Source organism: Plectropomus leopardus, chromosome 17 (assembly GCF_026936395.1).
Source record: "Plectropomus leopardus strain MGB_pleo_1.0 chromosome 17, ASM2693639v1, whole genome shotgun sequence".
Lineage (NCBI taxonomy): Eukaryota > Metazoa > Chordata > Actinopteri > Perciformes > Serranidae > Plectropomus > Plectropomus leopardus.
In genome coordinates, this window is record NC_142192.1 from 8,714,383 (window position 1) to 8,742,091 (window position 27,709).

Here is a 27,709-nt window from a genome sequence, read left to right on the forward strand (position 1 = left end):
TGTACAAAGTGGTGCACTTTTTCTGTACAGAAATCAAGACCCTCTCCACTCTGCAACAAAAGGCAGCAGCTACTGTATGAACTGAACACAGGGATGAAAAGATCATGGCAGAGGGAGGCAAAAAGGCCGGAAAAGAGGGTGAAAGAATGAGAGGAGGTTGAAAGGAGGGAAGTGGGCCACGCTGTGTGGCCCACATCTGTGTGTGTGTGTGTGTGTGTGTGTGTGTGTGTGTGTGTGTGTGTGTGTGTGTGTGTGTGTGTGTGTGTGTGTGTGAGTGAGAGAGAGAGAGAGAGAGAGAGAGAGAGAGAGAGAAAGGGACAGAGAGAGTGATTGACCTCGCTTTCCTTTTATGCCAAGCAGAGATGTGTGTTTGTCACAGTGATGTCATCTTGTTCCGGTGTTTTCTGCTGCTTTTCTTTAGACACCCAGCTGACACTCTTTCGTCACTACACACACACACACACACACACACACACACACACACTCAGACAGACACACACACTTAGATATAACGGTGCTAACTTGAACCATATGAGGTTCTTTGCCATGTTCCCATAGGAGAGCCTTGTATGGTTCCTCATGGAACTGTTTGTTAAGGTTTTAACTGGAACTCTGTCAGAGGGATCTACACAGAACCCAACAAAAAGGGTAATATCCAGAATAATCAATCCTATGAGAAGTTCCATAGAGCACCCCTCTATGATGTAATCATTCCACACTGAAGCCTCTCTGTGGGCTCTATACAGAACCTCTTCAAATTCATGTATAACCAACCATGGGGATTCTACCAAGAACCCTTTCATATTTCAATGGTTAAATCTAGAGCTCACCCAGGGGAATCTACTAAGAACCCTTTCATATTCTTAGGGTTTAATCTAGAGTTTATCCAGGGGATTCTATCCAGAACCCATTCATACTCCAAGTTTTTTTTTCTAGAATCTACCCAGGGGATTTTAACAAGAGCACCTTCATTTTTCAAGGGTTCCATCGTTAACCCACCCAGGGGATTCTACCAAAAGCCCATTCATTGTAAACAGGTCTAATCTAGAACCCACCCAGGAGATTCCGCAGAGAATCCTTTTTTATTCCAAGGGATTCATTTAGAACCCATTCAAGGGGTCTCTAAAAATAGTAACTGAGTACATCACCGTTAGATCTCTCTCACACAGACCATGGTTTTAGTTCTTAATGGAACTGCAGGTCTTTCAAAGATCCCTTGAAGAACACTTTCTTAAAAAAAAGGGATCTTCAGAAGTAAATGGTTCTGGGTGGAACCTCAACCCTTCAGAATGAACCAATGAACCCTTTTGGAACCTTTATTTCTCAGAGTGTAGGTAGACATGCACCCAGAATTACAAGTCTATTGTTAAAGCTGACACCTTCTATTTAACTCACACAGAGTTGAGTGTGTGTGTGTGTGTGTGTGTGTGTGTGTGTGTGCGCGCGTGTGTGTGTTTTGTAGTATGTTATTAACAAAGGATCTAGGTTGTTGTGTCTTCTGCTATCCGGCCCGCCTGCTGTGCAGAGACTGTCGTTGTTTTTTTTATGTTTATGACACAGTTGCATCTGTATATTTACAATATTTCATTGTCGTTATCACAACCAAGGGCTTAGCACACTTATCAAGTTTCGACTTTATTTTCTCCCAGTGGGCAGTTGGTTTTGCAGCAGCTATTAAAAGCAACTTGCATAAAAGACTTAGAGGCATAACAACTGACAGTCACCAATACAAGGTGCTGAGACGGAGTTTCAGGCCAGCAGCAGAAGACAAATTACCATCGTCATCATTATCACAGTCTCCACGGCCATCAGCACCAATCAATGACAAGCGATCATCACTTTCCCCCTTCTTATACCATCACGCAGAGGCCTAAGGCGGGAGGGATAAAGGAGTCATTACACCTGATTATTTTGGCAGGGGAGAAACTGATTTTCTGGTGGAGATGTGGCTCATAAGGCCTGCTTCACCACATGATTTATGAGTTATTAATGTCTTCATATAGCGAGATGACAGGTGTTAATAAGGATGATCATTTAAGTTTACCTTGACCTATTTGGTAATGTACCCAGAGAGCTATAAGTGTTGGAAGAAAACTTTTCAGGGTCACTTCTGACACTGTTGCATCATCAGTCTATATCTACTGTGTTTATGCAGAGCGATACAATGCAGTAGATGACTACAAATCCAGCATCTTTACACAGCGCAACACCCTTCCAGCTCGTCTGCTGCTCTGCTGCTGCACACTCCGTACAGCTAATGTCTGGCGACGGATTGTATTCAGCAAGACTTGCTCATGATTGCTCCTAACCAGCCCCGGTTTTTGAACAGTATCATATCATCACAGAGCTTTTTTGTCCTGAAATTTGATTTTCTTCAAGTTCTGTCACTGCGGCCTTTAAAGAGGGAAGATACCGCCGAATGTGCCGCACTGATATGGTTGTGCTGGGAGTGTGAAAGCTGCCGAAGCAGACTGTTCGAGGAGAGCTGCAGGCTGTGTGCAGAAAAGGGAGCTGGGAGCAGTCGCACACTGAGCTGAAGGTCATGCTCAGTGTGATCGGGCAGGAGGTGCTGTGTTAGGACACAAACTGGCCATTTCTCTGTCTATCAACAATTTTCTGTTTGCCAAGTGTCTTTCACGTTTTTCTAATTTATTTGTCACATTCAGTATTGCAAGTTCTCTGGCAAAGAAATCCATGTGACATTTTGATTTAGTGTTGATAATCAGCAACAGAACATGGCTGCTAATAGTGTCGTGTAGCTATATTATAGAGAATTTGGTGATAGGGCTCAGAATACTTACAAACACAGCAGCTATTTTGTATGTATGATTGGCTGATAGTGTCCGTGTTGGACTTTGACCCTTGAAATCTGGATCAACATCAGTTTTTTTTGTTGTGTTCAGACATCTTTCATAAGGATTTAAACCTTTGAAACATGAGAAAACATAAAGAAAAAGGCAAATAACAACTTGGCATGAATTGTCTGGTAAATTGCAAAAAAAAAAAAATTAAAAGATGCCATGCAAATGACCTGAAAATTATCTAAAAAATAAATAAAAGAGAGAGGGAAAATCACTAGAAAATCATCAAATAGCTAGGGGAAAAATCAAGAAAACTAAATTTAGTAAACTGAGATTAAAACTAAGTTTAGTATCTAGAAAACTAAATTTAGTATTTATTAAAATAATAGATTTAAAATCAGGTAACAGGACTTTCGCCACATCACATACAGGTCACTGGCCTCTGATATCTTAAGAGCCAGACGTTCAGAAGGTTTTTACCAGGAGCCAAATTATCTGCAGAGGTCTCTTCCTCTCAAAAAACTAATAGACCCCATGATTTAAACTGGTAAAAAAAAGAGTAAAAATTTGTGTTTTCCCTATGCTATTTGGCTTGTCACTGAGGGGCTGCAAACTATGGTGGCCCATGAGAAAACATGAATGGCCCTATCTAGGGCCCATGTTTGGTTTGTCCATTCTGGGCTACAGTAGAAACATGGTGGTGCAACATGGTGGACTCTGTGGACAAGGACACTCTTCATTTGTAGATACAAGAGGCTCATTTTAAGATAAAGAAAAAATGTGAAATGCTATTTTCAGGTAACTAAAGAAAACATGCCTTTTTTATAATATTCCATTTCTGCAGATATATCCCCCTAAATCATACACATTGGTTACTTTAAGAGTAAATGGTAGCTGCTTTTGGATTGTATTCCCTGAGTCGTTCTTTGTGTTTACAGGATTTAGCTTTATTTCAATTCATAAAGGATATAACACTGCAAACTCTGTCTTTTTATTAATTTCTAATCTTGTAAATCCTGTTACATTCTCACTGGCTAACAGATGCAGATTCAAACCACACCACAGCCGAGTATCCTTTACAACAGTATGTTATCATTATCCTTTTTTAAAATGTCTGTTGATTCCTGAAGGGATAATTAGTCGTTTGGTTGCACCCCTTCAGAGAGTTACCATAGGCAGGGCATTTTTTGGAAGTTTGCTTCTGAACTAGTTTCTCCGCGCCTCACTGATAATGTCATCTGAGTAGATAATCAGCAGGAAATGCAGCCTCCATTGCATGTCGCAGTTGGACCTCGTCCATTTTTCCAACTGAAAAACAGAGCTGTTCTCTGCTTAAAATAACACAGAGAGCTTCAGTTCTTAATTAATTTTTTTCCTCCAAATAACAGATTGTTTGTAGTGAATCTTTTCCTGCTGACTTTAACTGGCTCGTTTAACTGTTATAGTGCCATTTGTGCTTCTGCTTCTCAGACGATGCTATACATTATTGTTTTAAGTTTTTTGGGTTTTTTTTTCTCTTTGTTGAATAAGAATAAACCTGCAGAATAAATTCAGAGTCCCTTTAACTTAAATTCATTCAACTCAAACCCAATTATTCTATTAGGAGAAGCAATTTAAATGCACACAGTAGTCTGAGAGTTAACCACACAGATGGACTCCTGCAGCCATACGTGCAACACGTACACAGACCTACACACAAACACACATACACACAAATAGTTGATGGTTGGTAGCACCCATTGGGGGGGTCTCTCTCAGATCGGTTCCAGATGCTTCTCAGTGTGTGTGTGTGTGTGTGTGTGTGTGTGTGTGTGTGTTAGAAAGATTCATTTGGTGAATCTTTTTTTGAAACTATCCCTGTGCTCAGTGCTTCTTATTTTATATGTGTGTGTGTGTGTGTGTGTGTGTGTGTGTGTGTGTGTGTGTGCACGCGCACACTAGAGACTGATCCAGTGTATAGGATATTGGATTTGGCAGTATGGAATTTAGTTCATTCCTCCAGCTAGTCTTCTAGCTTGATTAAATAATCGCTGATTTAATGCAAGTCAGTGTGTGTATCACTGAGTGTGTGTGTGTGTGTGTGTGCGCGCGTGATAAAAGTGGGGCTGACTTACTCTTTAAGTGAATTAAATGTAATTTCATTTTGAAAGACTTTGTTTAGAAAAGCCCTCTTTTTGAATTTATTTTCGACCTCAGGGCGCCTCAATCTGTTTCCTCTCTTTGTATCTCTCACTGTTTGGCCACACATCCTCAAAGAAAGCAACACCTTGATATTTTGAATTTTTATATGTTAAGTTTGCGTTCCCATATTCAGTGTGCGTAATGAAAAAATATGCCTTATGTACTGCTAAATGAGATTTGAATCATTATTAAATGTATCCATACTTGTATAAAAAAACAACATTTTTAAACAAATTACTTGGATATGTCCTTGACAACAAGATATTTGAATAGGCCAAGTGCTATGAATTAACTTCAGTTTTATTTTCAAAAGAGGTGAAAATGTTTTGAAGAACAGCAGCTCGTGTGTAGGCCACCAGTCTGCCACTGGAGATTATGGATGCTGACGCACATTGGTTGCAGATGGAAGCTAAAATAAACTCAAGGCTGCCGAACCTAAACCATAGGATGCTTATCTATTTCGGCCAGCTCTTCCATTAAGATCTAAAAGACCATGCAGTGTAAACAGTTTGTATAACATCTGTAAATTTATGGCTTCGGGAGAATCTCAGAGTGGACTCAAAGCCACAGCTGAAGGATTCAGCCACTGAGTGGTTCCACCATCTGTTTTGATGTTGAATAAAAATCACATTCTGTCGAATGAAGTTTTAATTTATTAGTACTTTTTATGAGTAGAGTCACGAAACAAAGTCGCTTAGAAGCGGCTCATAACTTCTGTTTGAATTTAAAGAAAATCAATCACTTCATCCCATTCAGTGGAAATTTAGCGTAGCAGTATAAACCCATAAAAGTCTAATAACACACAATTAAAATGGGAGTATTAAAGCTGAACAAGAAACCAATACATACATGTAATATAAAATGTAGCCTGTTTTTTATAGTGTGTATTTTCCCAAACAAACAAGTCTTGTCATGTAGCCTCTTTTATGCATTACTGCATTAAATCTACCACCACAAGGACAAAAAGGCTCCTTGTTAGAGCGGCGTGTGCTTCAGAAACCGACCACACTGATTGTGAAAGTTATTAAACCAATAAATGTTGTTTTATGTGCAGCCTGCCACTGAGTAGATTGTACTCTTAACTTCTGCGGCCGTTTCGTCAGCTTTATGAGACTGATGAAATCTGCCAATATTGTCAGCTTGTCACAGTTATATTTTTGATGTACGCCCTACTGGTAAAAGTGATCTTTTAATCAAGAGATTTAACTGTTTGATGTCCTTTACCTACGTATTTGAATACACAAGAATGATAGCATTCCACATCAGAGTGCTTTTGAAAATAAGATTATAAAATAGACACCTGTTCTGTGTTTTAAATTGGGTTCCTCTGTTAGCAAACTTACATTAATCTATGTAATTATGGGTTGTGCATACATTTTGACAGTGTAGTGATGTCTCAGATAAAAATGTTCTTTGCACGTTTACTGGAAATGACAAGATGTGAAAGCTTTTCTTTGTCTGCTCAGCGAATTGCAACCGGGCGGAGCATTATCCCCAAAATTTGACGAAATACTGTCATTGTCAAAAGATGGATACACAGTACAAAAATAAAAGTTACACTGCAGTTCGAGAGATGAATTAATATTTAAGTTAACCCTTTGACATCTGGAATGACATGACTTTTCTTGTGCATTTTTGTAATAAACAGATTTTAATTTTCCTTAAGGTTCATTTTACAGTATTTGTTTACTTATTTTACTACAAAAAACATTTCAGGTAATTTTTTTTTCTTAATTTCTTGTAACTATTGGGGTCATTTCTTCTTTTATTGCTCATTGCCGTCCTCCCATGTTTAAGAAAAAAATCAAGCTGATTTGCTTTAGTTTCAAAGGGTTAAATGCAACAGCAGATCTCATATAGAATATTTATTGCAAAAATACAAAGTTAATTGCTGCATCGTGCACACAGACAAAGTTACTGGTAGGTCCCTTTAAAGGGATTAATCAAAAAGAATTCATAAGAATATCAAAATATCAGCAGATCAGGAAGTCATTAAACATCTGTACTACACAATGTTAAAGGATTAAAAAATTACTAAGTTAAAAGTCAGCAAAAAGAAAAAGTCTTCAGCCTTGGCAATGTAACTGGTAGTAATAATACTGCATTATGTCATGCTTCTCAGTGTGGACACACTGAGAAAATACCAAGTATAAGTGCAGAAGTATCTGATTTTGAGACTGGACGCCCGTCAGAATGGTCAGAGCAGTGTTTACGTTGGTTATTAAAATACACTTCCTACTTAAGAAACTTAACTTTATACTAAAACATCAACATTTTTAAGTTTTTCGCCAGCTTAATTGGGAGGAAGTTGATAAAGGCTTTAATTTCTTGACTAATTAATGTATTTTTGTTTGTGTGTGTGTGTGTGCATGCTTGTGTGTGTGTGTGTGTGTGTGTGTCAGAGGGCGTTGTTGGTGGTGCTAATTGAACGGTATCATAGGCCGCAGATAAATAGATGTCATTAAGGCCCTGAGCTCTAATTACCCACAGCCCTCCTCTGCGGGCTGAGGTGAGTGGGAGAGGCCAGGTATCAGTAATCAATCAGAAGAACATGCGCTGACACTCACACATCCTGGAGATACACACCGATACACCCAGCACACAAACATAATTAGAAAGCCACCAAGAGATGCTCTTCCACTTAAACCCATGTTCATATGACCTTATGTAGAGCCTCGCGTGTGCGTGCATGTGAAATGCATGCATGTGAGCTTGCACATTTACACACATGTCAAGCCAACCAGCTGATGATTGAAAAGGAAGTTAAAGATCATGAGCCAGATTTTGCGTGTGTGTGCGTGTGCATTTTGGAAGGTGGTGGGGGGCTATTTCTGTACTTTCCTGTGTAATTGACACTTGAACCTCTCTTTCATACACACACACACACACACACACACACACACACACACACAGTGCTATCCTTGTACCATGGTTTTGGAGTAGCCAAGATACCCCCAACTCACATACACTTCTTGGATTGCGGCCTCTCGTCCAAATCTTGCATGCCTTCATTAGCCAGTGGAAGCAAAAATTTTCAGGTGTGTCTGTGTGTGTGTGTGTGTGTGTGTATATATATGTGTGTGGGGGTGTGTGTGTGTGCATGTGTGTGTTGCGATGAGGGGCAGCTGTGGGGCCATATGTGAGTGATTTGGGTGCTCGGAGGGAAACTGAATTCTGATGACAGATGCACTGTTTGGCTTGCAACACTAGACACACATACACATACACACACACACACACACACACACACACACACACACACAGAGACACAGGAAGCGTACATCAATCAATCACCTGGCTCTGTCTCTCTACATGTGGTGACCGTATGGTGTATGCAACTTACACACATTGGCAGGCACACACACACACACACACACACACACCAGAGGATTCAGTCATGTAAAGTGTTCTGCTGTCTGATGTCAGATGGAGAAAAACACATGTACCATAAAGACTCTAATATTAGCTCAGGTGTTTATTACATGCAACATTGCTGGAAACAGGATGTTTTATTATACACATATTGAGACTGAGAGACAAAGTTTGTCCAGTAAAAATAAACACATCAATGGTGTTTCTTTGTGAACAATCTAAAAGTTTGATTTTGTAGCCTGATGTGGACAGTATGAAGGATGTTATCGTAAATGTCTGTTTATGAGCTGAAATTACAGCAAGCAAACAAAAATGCTATTAAACCACTTTTCATTGGCAGCAGAATTTGATGTCTAATCCTTTAACACTGTGTAGTGCAGATGTTTAATTACTTCCTGATCCGCTGCTATTTTGATGTTCTTATAAATTATTTTTGATGGATCTCTTTAAGGGGACCTAACTTCTTTGTATGCATGCACACTGCAGCAATTAACTTTGTATTCTTGCATGGAATATTTAATATGATATTTGCTATTTTCTATGCATTTCACCCTAAGAAACCTGAGCAAATTGGCTTGATTTCATTCAAAAACATGGAAAGAAGGCAATGAATAACATAAGATGAAATGACACAGAAAATAGCAAGAAATTTATACAAAGTAGAAGGACATTACCCGAAAATAATCCACAAAAAAAGACAAAACAATAAAAAAACACAATTGATACTGATCTAGGTGTTAAAGGGTTAAAGGTAAAGTGTGTAGGATTTAGGGGGATGTATTGGCAGAAATTAAATATAATATTAAAAGTAGTTTTCATTAGTGTATAATCACATAAAACTAGAAATGTTGTGTTTTTGTTACCTTAGAAGGTGCCGTTTATATCTACTTAGGAAGTGATTGGTCCACAGAGATCGCCATGTTGCACCGCCATGTTTCTACCATAGTTAGCCGTCCCTGCACTGCAAGTCTAGGAAAAACTTTTTTTCTTTTTCTTTTTTTTTTTTCAAGGTACACTGCTTTGTTTCAGTATTTTACGGATTCAAATCATCTGGTTTGTTTGTTTTTGGAGAGAGAGAGGATTACTCGGCTCCGAGTAAAAACCTCCGAAACAATGAACACTGAATTAATCCTGGGCTCGCACAAGTTTGAGCTGGTTGCTTTCTGCAGTCCTCACCACTAGGTACCACTAAATCCCTCTAAATCTCACACAGTGCTTCTTTAACAGAATGTAAGGTTGTGTGAATCCAGTATGTTTTCGTGCCATTTTAAAAGTTTGAACCGTACAGTATTTTGACAATATGATGAACTGTAAAAATTTTGGCGAGGATAATTGTGACATTAAAGTTTTAAGATCATTCTATGCCCAGCATCTTTTTACAGATAACTCATTAATTCTTAACAGAAATTATATTACATCACATTACACAAATTCTATTTTTTAAATGCGTATTGAGGTCATATATTTGCATGTCTGAGTGTAGTGCGTACATGTAAAGTGGTTGATTGTGCTGTGATCCTCGCAGTACATTAGATTGCAAAAAATAAACTGAGCAGTGCCGTGCCCACTGGGCTCTCCTGCTTTTAGCTGGCAGCACGAAACAGATGCTCAGTGGAAGTGCTGGTAGTGGCTCCATCTGTAGCTCTGAGACTACAGAAAGCCTGATTGAAGTGCAGCGCCTCTTTTGTGAAAAGTTGAAATGTTTTTAACTTCTAGCACTGGGTGCTCTGAGCCCAACAAAAAAAAAAAAAAAAATATGCTAAGCTCTCAGCGCTGTCATGAACATAAAACAACAAGAAGCCAGCGCTGAAAGGAGAAGGTCCCAGTGGATGTAAAGTCCATGATGGAGGAAGAGAGGGGAGAAACAGATTGGGATAGCAGTGAGAGTACAGGGGAGAGAGAGTGAGAAGGAAATGTGGCAGACACACAGAAGGTGGATTTTAGTAAGCCATACCCGTTGGCACATACAGTATGCGGATATTTACTAGCATAGCCATGAGGACATCACAAACAGACAAAAATGCACAGAACACACAGGTCAGTGAGGGGGAAAAAAAAGCTATTAAACTGATTTAAATCAGTAAAACACACTGAAAGGAATCTGAAGTTAACTGAAATAAAGAGGAAATGACAACTGGATGAACACAAATGTGGAGATAAATGAAAGCGGAGAGAGAAAGAAATGGTTGGATAGACGGGCAGATAGAGAGAGAAACAGAGTCATGGACGAGGAGAAAGATGAGGTATGCTGTCTTCTCAGGGTCATAAAGGTGGTGAATGGGGCCAGAGACTTAATGGGATGGAGAAACGTTGTGATTGGCTCATTACTGTGATGGAGCACGTTGCCACGACAATTGGCCTTTTCACCCCTCCCCACCCCCCAACTCTTCCTTCCACACACTACTTTTCTATGCACCACTGCTCCGTGAACTGCAGAGGTGTGTGTGTGTGTGTGTGTGTGTGTGTGTGTGTGTGTGTGTGTGCGTGTGCGTGTGCGCGCGCGCGCTGCATGTGCGTGTGTGTGTGTGTGTGTGCATACACAAAAACAGTAAAAGTCAAACACTTTCCTGTAAAGTACCTCCTGCAGTTCAGATAAACACTAAAACACTTTATGCTACAAGGTGAAAGCGTAACTCATCTCTCAGTTTGCGTCTGTGGAGTAGCACTTGACAAAATTGCCGCTCTATCTGGCTTTCAAGAGCCCAAGATCTCTCTCAGACATGCACATATTTAAAACATGAGGTATCCAGCACAACTAGATCATTTTCCTTTCATTGAAGTATATTTTGTTGTTTTTATTAACCTTGTTCTCTGAAGAGGAAATCGGTGTAGAGGGGAACAATGTGTTCAATAGGATTTCCCATTAGGAGTGATAAATGAGAGCACATCATCTCTGTGCCACCAAGCCGATCTGTTTCCTTTCTCTCCTAACCTTACTTAAGTGCTGTGAATATTAAAAAGGTATTAAAACTTAAGTCAACATTTTTTGTCTTTTACCCTCTATCTTTCCTCTCTATGTCTTTGCATGCTTCTTATCCACACAAAGTTTCTTCATTAATATTTATTTTTACTTCACATTCTAACGTCTGTCTTTCTCCATCCGTAGCGACGCAGAGGCAGCGGGGTCTTCTGTGCAAACTGTCTGACCACCAAGACATCGCTGTGGAGGAAGAACGCTAATGGGGGCTACGTCTGCAACGCATGTGGTTTATACCAAAAACTACATTCGGTAAGTGACACACGGACATGTACTGGTGTTTGCAAAAAGATACCGTGCCTGGACCAAACGTGCACTAAACTGTAGACTACACCAGACCAGCGGTTCTGGGTGTTGATGACTGACTACCAATTTATGGAGCCAACATTTGATTGAGGGCTGCACATGAAAAACACACACATCTCACATTAAACTGCAGGGTTGTCCACCGAAATTAAAACTTAAGCTAACAGTACTAGCCTTGATGACAGAATGGAATTCCTATAATACTCACAAGACGCCAAGAGTTGCCATACAACCAGCATCTTTCTACCAGTTGCTAGATGCTCTTTTGGGGGGCACAGTTTGGTGCAGTAGCCCAGTAGTGTATTAAGGAAGCAGATTGTAAATTTTAGGGGGGATTTAGTGGTATCTGGTGGTGAGGATGAATTCCTTCAGTGTTCATCATTCAGGTTTTCACTGGGAGCCAAGTTATTTGCAGAGGTCTCTTCCTCTCCAAAACAAACAGAACTGGTGATTTAAACCAGTAAAAATACTGATTAAAAAAGCTCCACGTTTCAAATCAATGTCTCTCCTGTGCTTCTTAGCTCGTTTTAATCTTCACCTTTCATATGTTGGTATACCTTAAAACCGATATCACTGGAACCCTACTATACACCCTACACACTGGACCTTTTAATGTAAGCTATTGAAAGTGAAAGTATCAAAATGGTCCTCATATGATTACAATATGATGCATGCATTTCATGTGATGTTCAGGGGCTTTACAAAATGTTTCCAAGGGCCTCCATTGGCCCACGAGCTACACTTTGAGTAACTATTTACTAGACCAACTGTCGACCTGTGAGAGTAATAGAAATAGATGTCCCAGATGTGGTTCATTAAGGCTTCTGTATATTTGTTATCCCCTTTATTCAATTTCTCTTTTAAACTAATTAGAAGAGAGACATGAAGGGAGCCATAAACCTCAAAATCACTTTTAATATAGAGACAGAAAGGAATCCCTTCAAGTGAGCTGATACTCAGGTGTATCACTGTACAAAAGTTTATCTGCTGTGTTAAACTCCAATCCACGCATAGAAGACGTACATATACTCATAAAGTACTGGTATCAGGAACCCAGTACTTCAATCAATTCTGTAGACTCTATGTTGTGTTTTAATACATCCACAGGGGGGTTTTGACCACTAATTATCATTCCGTCTGTGTGGCCGATAAGCATACGGCGCAAACTAAACGGTGCATGCTGCAGTTAAATTCCTGCGCACGTTCTGTGGATCCCGCTGTGAAAACATAATATTGTGGAAAAAGTCTATTTGATTTGGTGGAAGCTGGGAGTTACAGACCATTTCAGCAGTCACAGCGAGCCAGTTCCATGGAGTGAGAAATATGATGGAATGAATCAACTTTACCATCTAAGCCTGGGGAAAGTCTATGGAAATCCCAAATTTAATTAGACTGCATGAATTACAGATGAGATAAAGACCCAGTCTGGAATGGAGTTAACTTCAGAGCATTGAGCTCTCTCACCTCGCGTGTTTTTAAGGGGTTAAAGCTAATTTCACACTTCAATATACCTATTTAACGCAAGGGTTTACAAATATTAACAGTGTGAAACAGGCCTTTAGAGCTTCAGCACAGGGCTCATGTTCACATATTGGCTTTTTAAGCTCAGCTTGTAAAATTTCAAAGTGAACAAAAACGCTTCGGTGTAATAAATCACAGTGTTAGTAAATGCATCAGCGGGTTGACCGTGTTACAACCTGGAGCACTATGCTGCAATTATCGAATGGGGCTTTAAAGACCTCTCACAGGATGACAGGCTATCGCAGTTTACTCCTTCCTGCCCCTGCCGACGTCCTTGGGTCAGCCCGTTCATCTCATCTGCTGCTCCAATCACGTTCCAGCTCCCTCTACTCTCGACAATCTTCACGACGGCCGTATTTTATATCACATAATAAAAGTTTTATATGCTCTACACACATTATTAGAGAGGATAGCAGCTAGTAAAACACTTCAGAGTGAGAGAGGGGAAGGGAGAGTTATGAATAAGGAGGGAGGAAAAAGGTAGATGTGGAGGGAGGGAGGAAGGGGAGAAAGACAAACAAAGGAAAGGGAGGAAGGCAAAGAGAGAGGGGAAGATTAAGGTAAAGAGCGAGGACAGAAATAATGAAAGGGGAGTGTGTGTGTAAAAAGTAAAGAGACGCAGGGAGACGGAGAGATTAGGAGAAAATGCAGAGGGGATATTCAAGAGGAGAAGGAAAAAGATGGAAAGATAGATAGATAAAGTGAGACTTATGTGTACCAGCAGTAACTCCAGCTGCACAACCATAAAGGTGGTGCAGCTATTGCGTATGTGTGTGTGTGTGTGTGTGAGAGAGTGAGGTAGTGTATGTGGGGAAAAAAGTAATGAGCAACTTTGCAAGAAATGGACAGAAAATTTGAAAAAAAAAGTAGTTAGAAATTATTCTTTGAAGTTGAAAATAAGCTGTGGGGACATATATTATCCAAAAAAGGAAAAAAAAATGTCCAGATAACAATATTAATATTATTATATTTTAAATATTATGTTACTTTTTTTCTCACATTTTCTTAAGGTCATTATCGTGTCTCTTAATTTTGTGCTTATTATTTTACATATTTTCAATCATTTTCTCATTACTTTTTTACTTATTTCTTGCACATTTTTTAGGTTATTTCTTGTTTAGTTGCTCATTGCCTTCTCCCCATGTTTTTGAAAGAAATCAAGCCAGTTTTCTCTTTTTTCAAAGGGCAAAATCAAGAAATGAATTATGATAAAACCCGCTTATTTATTAAGTTTATGAATTACAAAAAGATATTTTAATCTGGTTGAATTCCAAAGACCAGTGAAACCCTGTAACCTCTCTGTTCACAGATCCTGCTCAGTATTAGTATGTAGAGTTGAAATTAGACACAGTTTTGGATGGTTTCCACCATAAGGGGTGCTATTTCTTTGCTTCTTGCCTTTTTTTTTTTCCACAGCCATCCTCCTTCTGTATTCACTCCTGTCCCTAATGCCCCCTTCCTTTTCCTCTTCTTCCTCTCTTCATCACTCTCTGTCCCTCTTCTCATTCATCTCACCTCCTTTGTTCTTGTCTCTACTCGTTTTTACCTTTTTTTTCCTCCCCACTCCTCTAAAGCTAGAAACACAAAACTTGAGGACCATAAATAACAGAAACTAGAGACCCTGTTATGATGGGATCACTCCTGCCATGACACAGCAATCCATGACTAAATTCACATTCAGATGCCCGCCCTTTAGGTGGCCTTGTGCTCCTTATATTACGTCATTACCAGCAGCATTTCAATCTGATGCTGTCCTGCCACGTTTCATGCAGACACGACAGGGTGCGAATTGGCCGTCCGCCAGCATATAATAACACCACAACCAGTTCTGTCCGGCCGCATTTTTGTCTGATGGCTGTCCACAGTATTTCATGCGCACACAAAAGGTGGCTTCTGGTGTTGCCATCTCACACCAAAAGCACTGTCAAAGTTGCTGTGTTTTACAGGTTCAGAATGAGAGTGAGCTGAAATTATTCAAAACATTTTCTGTGGTTGTTCCTGCTACATGCAAATTTGCATTTCCTATGATCGCAAATGCATGACCTGCCCCACTCTCCCTCTGATCAGCTAGTGCTCATTGCCTTCATTGTTTTGATCAGTTATGTTGAGGCAACAGGAGTGGGATGGGTTAAGGTTATGGTAGGAATGACAGGGTAAGTCAATCAGAGGGGGGCAGTTCACGCCTTGGGAATCCTAGGAAACCCAAATTCACCACTAACGAGGTATAAACAATATCAGCCAATGCAGAGTTGTTGCAGCTGGTAAAAAGTGATCTGACTGACATGATTGTGTCACTATAGAGGCTGTCAGTCTTCTCAGTATGGTAATGATCCAGGTGTCTCAAATGTGTAAATCAGCAGGACAGCTCTCTCTCTGACAGACACACATTTGGCTGCTGAGCAGAGGCACCTGTCCCAAATGTATGTGTATTAATAGATCATTAAAACAGAGTGTTGTCTCTACGGAGGTTTCGGGGGCATAATAGTTTAAGGAAAAATCTCCTTCTAATTAGCATGGATGGTAAATACAGTCAATTGAAGTGACAAATAAATAGCGGAGTTTAGGTCTAAAAAGATCTTTTGTTCTTCCTGCATCCACTGCCGCCATGTAACATGACAGTGACATAGTTGGATGTACAGAAAAGGTACAGGCTATTTAAGCTTGAATTGCTAATCCACGTGTCTGGGTAGCCATGAGGCAGGCTCTAAATGACACTCAAAAAAACATCCTTGCTTTCTTTACTTGTATTGCAAAGTAGCTACGATTACAAGAGCGAAATAACATCCCAAAATATGAGTGCAGAGGATGTTCTGGACAAGGATACTTAGATGTATTTATTCAAGTACAGGACTGAGGAAATGCAGCAGAAACATCCTGATACATGTAGACATTGCCTGCACAGTTCTGTGAGCAGTATGAGTTTTCTCTGTCAGTTTAGCAAACACTAAGGGATTTATTGCTTCATTGACTTCATTTACCAGAAGCACTGATTGGACATTCACATATATGGTGGAGAATTTGCTCAGGCAATATGAATCATTCATACCTTTATATCTTCCTTAAATGTCACCGGGTCATACAATATATGACAGTATAAGTCATATAATAATCAACCCCCATCGCCTCCGCTACCACCACCCACCCACTCTCTCTCACACACACACACACACACTTTTTTAAGACTAATAAATACACAATAGAAACCTAAAATATATTCAAGAAAGGAAAACTCTTGCACCGATTTTCCTTATTTAACAACTGTACACCTGTACACTGTACAAGACTTGATTGTCTCATGAACTCAACATAAAACACACTTTATTCAAACTCAACGGAAAAAAAACATGAAACTCACCCAAACTGTCTTGGTTACTCTTGCTAGTAACCTAGTTAGTAAGTCCACTGTTCCAACTATCACCAGCTCAAGTTTGATTGAAATAAATCCTCCTGTCACCAAGTTAGATGTAAAAACATGCCGTTATTCCCCACAGTCTGTCCCGCTGCTGGTTGCTGGCTGTTAACAGTCCTGTAACTCATCCCTCTACCACTAGGTGTCATTGTGTCTCTCAGTTCAGCTGCCAGTTCCACCCATTGAGATGAGAAACTGAACTCTGGTGGTGCATGCTGTGCACTACATTTAATGAATTTAATAGAAAGAGGAGCGGCTGTATTTATGACGGTATTGAAAAGCATACCTTCAGGATTTCTGCCTAAGCCTAGTGGTGTATTTTCTACTTTAAAACTGTTGTTTGTCAAAAAATATGTGTTGACATTTTTTCTGCTTCAAGTGTAGCAGGACATCCCTGAATTGATGGTATAAAGGACCCATCTCTTCTTAAATAGTTTTAGTAGCAGCACCGCAATGACTGATGATGACTTCATACACACTGACACATACGCATGAGTACACTTTTATTATGTAAATAAACCTTGAGAGACATTCGGTTGCAGACATAGGGCTATCCACATTTCACACATACCATGTATACATACATAGAGGGCTTAATCATTCCTAGCACAAACATAGTGTGGTTTATCGCATTTTTCTTTAAATAAAAGTCCCCACCCTCGTTCTTTTTGCTTTTCATCCACTTAAACATCTCACATTCATCCAAGTTCCTCCAACATAATTTCTTACCATCTCTCTCTTCATGCTTGCTGTTTCTATATGCATTTTTTTGGTTTGCATCTGACATAATGTAAATTGAAAGACCTACACCACTCACACAAATATATACACACACAGCAGGGGATTTATAGAGATGTTCAGAGGTTACATACAGTCACAGACGTTTCCACTCAATCAAAAGGCTCTTTTGCTGTTGCTTAAATATTTAGTGTTCACAAGGTTGACTGAATCTGACATGCATGAAGGTGAAAATTTAAATGAACTGAACTTTCTTTGATGCTTGAAAAGCACTTCTCTTTTTGTGCCAGTTGAATCTGACTTAATTTTCAATGGATGCTGTGTGGAGGTCACTATTTATAATGTGTTTTTGGAGAGGAGGTGTCAGTGCAGTCGGTTCTTCAATTAGTGATAGGATAGCAAGTCATTACTTTTGAGTTGAAGTGTAGACACTTTAAAAGACACTTGGAAATGGTTCAGTTTATTTTAGTTCCAGCAAAGGAAATCTTGTGCTGATTTGTCTGGAAATGTTTTGGACTGTTTTGATTTTTTTTGGCATGTGTTATGGAACGAGACATCAAAAAAATTTTCATGATCTCTCGTTTATCTTTAGAAGTACTTTATTAATTCCAGTGGGAAATTAAATAAGTGAGATGTGCTTCAGAAACCGTGTTGAAGTCTTTTGGACTTTATTCTCTGGAATTCTGCCTGACTGATGCCTTTTAAATGCCAAACACCGAGTATAAATATACACATACAAACTAAAGCAAAATACAGAAAGTTACCTTATACTTTTACTGGTATGGATTACTTGATGGATAAGACATAATAAGGACATATGTTCACATGTTTTGGGGGGATCTCTCAAGTAAGTAAAAGTTGAGGCTTCTGGGCAAACTCCTTTTACATCAGATGTAAGTGCTCCCCCTTGTGGTCAGGGCAAAAACCACAGTCCTTAGGTGTGCTGGATATATTACTGTCTTTTTTTGGGGCATGTCAAAGTTAATAATATTTAGGTCTAGTCAATACAAATTGAGACTCTTAACGCTTTGAATAATCATTGGCAGCATCACTGAAATAAGTAACTGTTTTTACTAGTTCAGTAGTAAGAAACAGTAGTTATAGATCTTCAACCATCCATAGTGCAATTCTTGGTCGTAAATAAAATTTCTAATATATAACAAATTGCTTTTATTATTACTACCAGTTCTGGTATTACAGTGTACTTCATTTCTGGGCGTGGTTTGTTCAAGAGGTGCTGCCATACCCCAGCAGGAGCTGTTGCTGGACTGCTATGGGAAGGCACAATCAGTGTCGAACACTTTGCTTTCTCAGTCTTATTACTTTCAAATGTATATATATAATATATAATATTAATATATATTATATATATATTAATATAGTAATATATAATGTAAAAGTCGTAGCGAGTGCAGTTTTCATGTAAGGCCCTTATTCATATGCTGGCTCCTTAAAATGATACTCAGTCATCAAAACTTTAAAATCACCTCTTCTATCTTTTTGTTGTTCCCCAAAATGCTTAAATGTTTTAGCCCCCCGGAGGGTTGGGTTGAAGAGGGTGTTGACTGAAAATAGACAACCACAACTTGGTTAGCATTGATCTGTTTATACTTTTTATCTGATAGCAAATTACTTTGACCAAAGGGAGGTGGCAGTAGAGCCGCTGCTCCGCTGCCTCAAAGGAGCCAGTTGAGGTGGTTTGGACATGTGATCAGGATGCCTTCTGAGTGCCTTCAATTAGAGTTTTACTAGGCATTTTCAACTGGTCAGAGGCCCCAAAGTAGATCCAGAACATGCCATAGGGATTATGAATTTCATCTGGCCTTAGAACGCCTTCAGATCTGCCAGGAGGTGCTGGAAAACGTTGGCCGGGAGAGGGATCTCTAGAGTACTTTGCTCAGCCGTCTGACCCAGCAGCCCTGCCACGGATTAGCATTTGAAAATGAATGGATGGCTGACTTAGCATTCAGATTTTATAAAATCAATTGTGACCATCTTTTTTTAGTGCAATAAATGTCATATTATCACATCAAATAATGCTAGGCTGTGTGTATGTTTGACATTATTAATTATGTCAGCTAAGCATCCTTTAGCCATTGACATCACTTTTTTGTACTTCATTTCACACGCCTTTCACACAGCTATTTAAAATTTGAACCCAGAGCAAATTGGTTTGATTTCTTTAAAAAATATGGGCATATACGGCATTGAGCAACTTGGCAAGAAATGTCTCACAAATTGCAAAAATTTGGTAGATTTAGAAAATTATTTTTTAAAAGCTGGTGTCAATTTATTAGACAACTTTTTTTTCAATTGTCATAGTTCCATATTCAAAATAATTATATTTTTAAGCATTTTTTCATGTTCTTGTACTTTTTATTAATTTTTTGCTAATTTCTGGTTCATGCTCATTGCAGTCTTTGAATGTTTTTAGATTAAATCAAAACAATTTGCCCAAGTTTCAAAGTGTTAAATGGAGTATAGTAAAATCCGTAATGCTGACATGTAAAAAAAACCAAAAAAACAAAAAAATGAATAAGATTTGTTATTCTATGTCTTTTGACCCTCTTCTTTTTTCCATATTTCCTTTATTTTTCAGACACCCAGACCTCTAAACATCATAAAACAGAACAACGGTGAACAAATCATCCGCCGCAGAACTCGAAAACGCATCAACCCCGATTCCCTGTCATCAGAGACACCCGCCCCCAAGCAGCAACGCATCACCGGTGTGTGTGAGCGTGTGAACGGGGAAGAGTCAGACCGAAGTTGTGCATCGACCAAAAACCAGCAGCCTTCCCCTTGCTCACGCTCACCCCGATCCACTCAAGCCTTTCTTGCCAATCAAACATTGGAGATCCACCGACGCATGCCTCCTCTTCTCCTCCCTTCACATCCACCCACCTCGTTGGTAGCTGAGGGCAATGGGAGCATCGCTGAGGGAGGGATAATATCAAAAGTAGAGGGAGGTAAAGGAGGAGGGGGGTCAGAGAGAGGCAGTCCGATTGAAAAGTACATGCGTCCATCCAAACCGTCCAGTTATTCGCCTCCTGGTTCGCCCATTGAGAAGTATCAATACCCTCTTTTCTCCTTACCTTTACCATTAACCCTCTCACCTGATTTGACACCTGAGTCAGATTGGCTCAGATTCTGGACCAAGTACAAGATGGCAGCAACCTCTGGGGTTCCTGGCAGCATCAGTAACCTAAGCAGCCCCGGTAGCCTCGGAAATAACGCTCATTATCTCGGTGCAATGGTGGCTCCAGTACAGCATCATCAGCAAAGCTACACGGTGCCTTACTGCGCCTCTCCTTACTCTCCTCTTCCGCCTCCCCCAGCTCCTCCTCATTACCCTCCTCCTCCTCTCCACTCCCAAACCTCATCACCCTCATTAGAAAACGATGCCCCTTTGGATCTCGCAATAAGACAAAGAGATACTGCAAATGTACACATGTCGACAAACGGTGCCGAGAGAGGAAGGCAGGGGTCGCCACTTGCTGAGAGGTTGAGAGAGAACTGGAAAGGAGAAAAGGAGGAGGAGGAGGAGGAGGAGAGGATAGATGAAGGAGGGAACAAGAGGGAGGAAAGAGGAAAGGAAGATTTGACAAAAAGTCAGCCAAGCATCCCATCGAATCGCGCAATGGTGGAAGCAGCCACGCAGGATGACCTGAGCAACCGCTGCATCCACTGTGGGATCTACTTCCTCGACGAGGTCATGTATGCCCTGCACATGAGTTGCCACGGCGACCAGGGGCCATACCAGTGCAGTTTTTGCCTCCACGTGTGTGTGGATCGATATGATTTCACCACGCACATACAGAGGGGCTTACACAAGTACACAGACAAAACAAAGAGGATTCACGCACAGGACGGCCTGATTCAAAATGTCCCGGCAATGTCGGAGTGTCAAAATGCGACACCGGGCGAAAAAGACGAGGGTGAACGTAGCGCAGATGAAAGCAATGATGTCATAGGAGTTTGTCATGACGACCAAGCAGAAGAAACTACAGGCAACAATGCCACTGACAACGAAACAGAAGTTGAAAAGGAAGAAAGAGGAGACGGTCATGACGTCATAAACCAGGAAGAGGGCGATGTGTCAGCTAGTAACAATGACGTCACAAAAACGACAGAGGTCACGACTGTTGCTGAATCTAAAAACTTAGAAGAAAACACAGAGTAATTAATCTGATGCCTTCGACTTACACACAACCTCTAAGAACGTGTTTTTTTGAATGAATAAGCTGTCGGCCTCCACGTTTCTGGAGGCTTGCTCATGTCAAAATGGGCCTATCCTGGGCACTAAATGGAACACATCCTTATGCTGGAAGCACTCGGCTGTCAAATGGTCAAAAATCATTGTAGGATCCCGCTGAACTGCTGCAGGGTTGGATGAATAGCCTGAATCCTGCGTTGAGCGACGGCCACTTGACAGCTCCGTGGCAAGTCTTCAACAACAGTGTCCGGGCATGCAGCTGAAATCACCCTTAATAAACAGCCACTTCATGCGCTTTCCAAATAAGAGGATTGGAAGCTCGACTGAAAGTTGGACTGCTCACATTTAGGATGAGGAGCTCAGCACTTGCACAGCCACCATACAGCAGAGCAAAAAAAAAAAAAAATGCTAGAAGCAAAACACTTAAACTGAGCTGTTTTGTTATGCACCATGCTAAACTGAACCCCGAGCTGGCCGAAACTAGTCTGATGCATCATTCAGGCCATTTTATCCTGGTACAACCAGATCTCATCTGGTTAGAACTACTCTGTTCTGGTCCAGAGCCTGTTTTTGACTATTGCAAATGGATCCAAAACCAAAACTTATTTTGACTTTGTGAAACTGGTCAGAGCTAAACCAGTTATTTTGGGAGCAGTTTAAACTGGTGTTGGTACAAAAGGATCAGGTGGCTCCTTTCACTCAAGCCCTGTTGCTCATAAAACTGGCAAAAACAACAAGTGGCAAAATCACCACGGCTGCAAAGTGGCCCCAAATGGGAGACTGTTTGGGTTTGACTTTTTTGAACTGCTTGAAAACCAGTTTCAACTGGTTGAACCGGAGTAATTCCGGACCGAAGTGTTCTCTTCATCCATTTGGATCAAACCAAGTGACATTATTTTTTACCTTCCTCCGTGCCATGATACTAGCTACGTGCCTGGCTGCCTGCCTAATAGAACAACCATCTATTAACCTGCTTAACATTTATATTAATGATAATAATGGTAATAATAATAATTATAGTACAAAACATGCAATTTGCTACACTTTCCTATATAATATGTTATTTTGTAAAGGCAAATATTTTTTTTTTTTTGCAGGAAATGGTACTATAAAAATGTAGGTATTTTTCTTTTTTGAGCTATCGGTTGTTTGCGTTCTTATGGAGACTTGTTACGCCGTCTAACAGAAATGGTACAGCAAAAAGAGGGGGGGTTGTGTGTATGTGTGCATTTGTGTAATTGCGTTCTGTGTGTGTAAGGATCAAAGGATGCTTCCGTCCCCAAACAATGATGTAAACATAATGAAGGCTCGCGCTCGGTATTTCAGTCCTCAGGGGTCACACGTGTTGCACACCAACCCACCTGTTTCATAGCATGTGACACATCTTTTTTTTTTTTTACATGTCGAATGGTCGAATGGTTTTAGCATGTTACGTAATGTTCTCTTAAGTTCTCTTATATGTGTTCTTATCATGTTTCTGTGTTAATAGGTCAAAATGGTCTTAGTATGTAACTTTATCTGTATGTCTTTCACTTGGTTTTATAGAGAGACTTAGGAACTTAGGGAAATCAACCCTACATTTTTTTCATGAGGATCAATTTTTTGGGTTAACTGTTTGAACTTTTACTCTGTATTGAGTCTACAGAGCTTCTTGCCTACAGTGTTTTATTCAGCCTATTATATTTCGGAGAGTTTGTTAGGCTACCTCTATGTAGCATGTTAGCGTCTTATAAAATCTGCAAAATATGTTGCCTTTTCAGTGGATGGGAACTGTTACACGTTAGACCTAAATTAACCTAAAGGTTACATTTTATAATTCAGTGAAGTAAAACCAGCGTATTTCTTTCAACTCATCCCACTTTTCTGCCATCCACTACCCACTGAGATGAGAAAAAGACCCATCTGATATCATGACGGAGTCTCTCTTTAAACCAAATCTTCATAGTTTGTTTTCCTCGTTGGGAGAGTCATGACAGTCAGGTCCTTGAAAGTCCCCCTGTTCTGTAGAATGGAGCAACACAGTGGCCATCTTGTTTATTTTTATAAAAAGAGAATCACTTCTCTTGCCTTGCTGCCTTAGTTGCTAGAAAACAAACATTAAAAAAATTCACCAAGAGACTCCTTTTGAAGAACGTAATAATAGGCCGAAAGAAAATAAAAAGACAGGAAGGAAGAAATAATGAGATATTTTTCTATGCTTATCCAAAAAACATGAATGAAAAACATATTCCGCCTAGTGCCTGGTAACTTGTACAGTTTTTCTAGTAAGTGTAATCGTCTGTGTCGAGAAGTTATGTAAGTTATGATTCATGTCAGGCAGAGGCTGGGCAAACAGACTGCTATATTTAATTCCTGTGCACCGAGTTATCAGTCATCAATTTTAATGCTTGATTTCAGTGTAGTTGTCTTTTCGGCCCACGATAGAGACCCACTTGCTTTTAAAAAAATGAAATTGGTTGCTATGCTAACTGTCAATCACTATCCACCATTTTTGCATGTACGTATGTACACAATTCTGTAGAAATGTTTGGACATGCCCTTTTATATGATCATACCAAGAGGATGTGCTGTTCTTGGTATTTGGTTTCTTTTGATCTGGGAGCTCAATTAAGGCATACAGTCATGTCACCACAGTGCCCATATCATGGTAAAGGTTAAAGGTCATGTTAAGGTGTTGTTTCTCTACAGATTAGCTGATTAGAAAATGGATTAACCCTTTGAAACCTGGAGCAATTTTCTTGTGTTGCTTTCAGAAAAAGGTAATGAGCAGTTTGGCAAGAAATTAGCAGCTCTAGAAAATTACTCATAAAAGGCTAGGGGAGAAATGTCTCGGGGAAAAAGATAAAATCTCGGGAATATATAATTATCATGGTGACAAATTTAAAATTATGTCACAAAATGATTAGTCTTTTTTAGCACTTTCCCATGACATGTCATGTCCTTGTTTCGATTTGTTTGTTTTTTAATACTGTATACTAATTTCTTGCTAATTTTTGGGTACGTTCTTCATTTGATGCCTTCTTCCCATGTTTTTTAAATAAATCAAGCCAATTTGCTCAGGCTTCAAAGGGTTACATTATATTAATACACCTAAGAAAAGTCTTGTGTGGCAAATTTAGTAGCATCTTGCTGTGAGGTTGCACAACTGAAACTTCTTCCATGTGCCAAGCATGTTGTAGAACCACAGCCAACGCAAAACACGTATGGTCCTACTTAGAACCAGTATTTGATTTGTCCATTCTGGGCTTCTGTAGAACAATATGGCAGATCCCAGGGGAGAGGACCCTCTCGTATGGCAATATGAACAACTTATTTTAATGTAATGAAAACACAAATATTGTTATTTTCAGGTAATTATAAACCAGTTGAAACAAAGTTATGACTATTTAATACAATTTCTGCCAATTGATGCCAGTAAATCATACACACTGGACCTTTAAGTCAAGACAGTTTTGTACTCAATGGGCCACATTCCATTTTTTTAACAGCAGTGAGATGAGATTTTGTTATTGCAGAAATTTTAATACACCCAGACTTTAACAGCCAGCAAACTTCACACAGTATGCCCACAGTATTGTCACATTAAAACGCTAAGAAACCTTTCAAACTATTGGTGTGCGGATTCACGTATCACTTTTATGTCTGACATCCCACTCTGGGGTCAAGTGTAGGGGTTATTGCTCAACACCTTTACCATGTATAGCTCTGCTTTCCACATCAAACTGATGACACCCATTCTAAAAGGCATAACGTAAAAAAAAAAATCTGATTTAAATTGCCTTCATTCTGGGAATTTTAGTGCAAAGGTTTTTTTTTGTTTGTTTTTTTTTTGTTTTGGGCATCTCTTAAGGGGCTGCTAGTATAATGAAAACTGTTTACATTTGCAAATGTAGCAAAAAAAAGCAAAGTTTTGACACAGTGCTGAGAGAACAAAAGGAAGGATGGAGGGATACCTGCTGAGATGGATAGATGGCTGCCTTTGAAGAACATACGGGCAGAAGGTGGATGAATAGAGGCAGAATGGGATCAAATGATGCTTGTAGTGGCTGATAAAAAGAGGTTTACGTATCCAGTCATCCCCTCTCTTCTGTTGTCTCTTAACCTCCCTTCACTTGTATCTTTCTCATCTGTTGTCTAATTTGACATATACCGCTCAATCTCTGTCTTTTTATCCCTCCACCTGCTGTTTCTTCCCTCCACTGATCATCTCTTCTCTATTTTTCTACTTTCCCCGCATCTCCTCTTTTGATTAAAATACTCATGAAGGTATTCTCAGTTCAGGTCAAGAGATAGGCGGTTGTGTCATATCGTGTCTCACCCGAAAAGCTGATGTCGACTCTAGAACTGACAGCAACCTATCTGCTTATGTTGACTTTTTTGTGGTTGAATTTCATCTTGAGATAAAAAAAATATCACCAGCAGCAGCAAAATGTCAAGTACTTCCTTGAAGCAATGTGTGGATGCTCTCAGATTCATTCATTTGCCAACGGGACTCAAGTTTGTTAAAAATTCAACATAAATTTTCATCTTTTAAAAGCTATGACTTCTAGGAAACAGTAGTAAAAAGATGTAAAGATGATTTTTTTCCCTTTTTTTTCGCATCTCATCTTGAAGAACCACAAAGATTTTCTCAGTGGGATGGAGACAAATTCTGATGCCAAAATGTTTCAACAGTTTAGCTTTTGAAAGAAAATCTTTTCCCTGTACTTACAAGTTGGAAGCAAAAATATGACAGCCTTAATAATAAAGAAAAATAGCTCATGCACACTTTTCATATTTTAAGTGCTCTGCAGAACACTTTACTGTTCAAATATCTTTTCTTCTCTCACCAGCTTCACATTGTCTCCTGAGAGTCACGTAAGGATACTGTATATCCAAAACATAAATGTTGATGTTGAATTTTTCCGCTGGTATTTATGGTTCAAAACAGATGAGAGAATTGGATGAGAAATGAGGTTCTGCAGGACTCACCTGACATGTTTTACTTCAATAATGAGTGTATGTTTTAGGTTTGATGGCATTTCACATCAGCGTTTACATTGGGGGGAGGGGGCCTTAACAAGTGTTTTCAGTTTTTTTTGTCTTTGTCAGAATGTGTTATAGAGAATTATGCTGTTGCTTGCACTCCATTTATTATGTTCTTATTGCCAAGGAAGGGACAACAAACACACACACGTACACACACAAAGACACACGCCGGCAGTGGTACGGATTGAGTGTACATTTTGGGATGTACAGTATTAATCATGGGAGACAAGGGAGCTAAAGGCCAGTTTCTTATTGGTCAGACACACACATGCATGCACACACACACACACACACACACATCAACTATGTACATTTAACCAATATATTTTAGTAGAATTTTGTCTATTCAGTTGAACAGCTTTTATAGAAATGTTTTTGTTTTGGTTTTTTTAGGTTATTTTCTTTCTCATGTTGTATTTTATTCTGCTACCTTTCTTATTGTTTTAGGTTTTATTTCATGCAAAAAATGATATTTCAACATATTTTGACAGCCAAGAAAAAGTTTGTTACACAGCTAAACTTGAAGAATAATGTTGATGATGATGATAATAATTAATAAAAGTAATAACAAACATACTCAAAGATGGAAACTGGGTGTTTCATTTATTTGCAATTTGTTGTCAAAGAGAGACAAGAAGAATTTTTGTTGTTGTTGTATAACATCCCAGTACTGTATGAATTCACTCGTCATGTGATCAAAGTGTGGGCTCTAATGTGAGACTAACTGCAGAATTTGGGAGCACAAAGGCACAGGTGTGGTGTCTGTGTTTTTTCAGAAACCAAAAAGATTTGCAACAGAAAACTTATGTGAAACCTGGGAACATGCCTCCTGCTGTGCTCTCTGAATGTAGCCAGGAGCTCCACAGTCATCCTGTATTTCTGTTCTCATCTGTTCTTCACTGCTGCTGGCTGATTTTTCGATTGCTCTTGCTTGTTTTTCTCCTGATATAAGTATCTGTTTATTTTTGTCACTTCGATTATTTTAAACACACTACACTAGAAAAGAAACTGTTTCCCAATAAAAATGTAGCACATAGTTTCTGCAGAACACATAGTTTGTTGAAGAAATAATGTTTTTTCCATGGCAAATATTTTGATGTGGTGTGAATAAGCCTAAATCAAGCAATGTCTGTCTGTCTGATCCAGAGTAAGAGCCCTGA

General features: G+C 39.5%; 1 protein-coding gene across 6 annotated transcripts in view; it reads left to right on the top strand.

Annotated features, from left to right (window-relative positions):
* trps1 (trichorhinophalangeal syndrome I) overlaps positions 1-27,125 on the top strand; it is a 157,368-nt gene extending 130,243 nt beyond the window's left edge. For all 6 annotated transcript variants that reach the window (XM_088090194.1, XM_088090195.1, XM_088090193.1 and 3 more), the window contains exons 10-11: positions 11,461-11,583; positions 19,905-27,125. In XM_088090194.1, the coding sequence (XP_087946320.1) occupies positions 11,461-11,583; positions 19,905-21,488 (1,707 nt within the window). In that variant the 3' untranslated portion in view covers positions 21,489-27,125. The remainder of the gene's footprint in view (positions 1-11,460; positions 11,584-19,904) is intronic.
* The last annotated feature ends 584 nt before the right edge of the window (positions 27,126-27,709 follow it).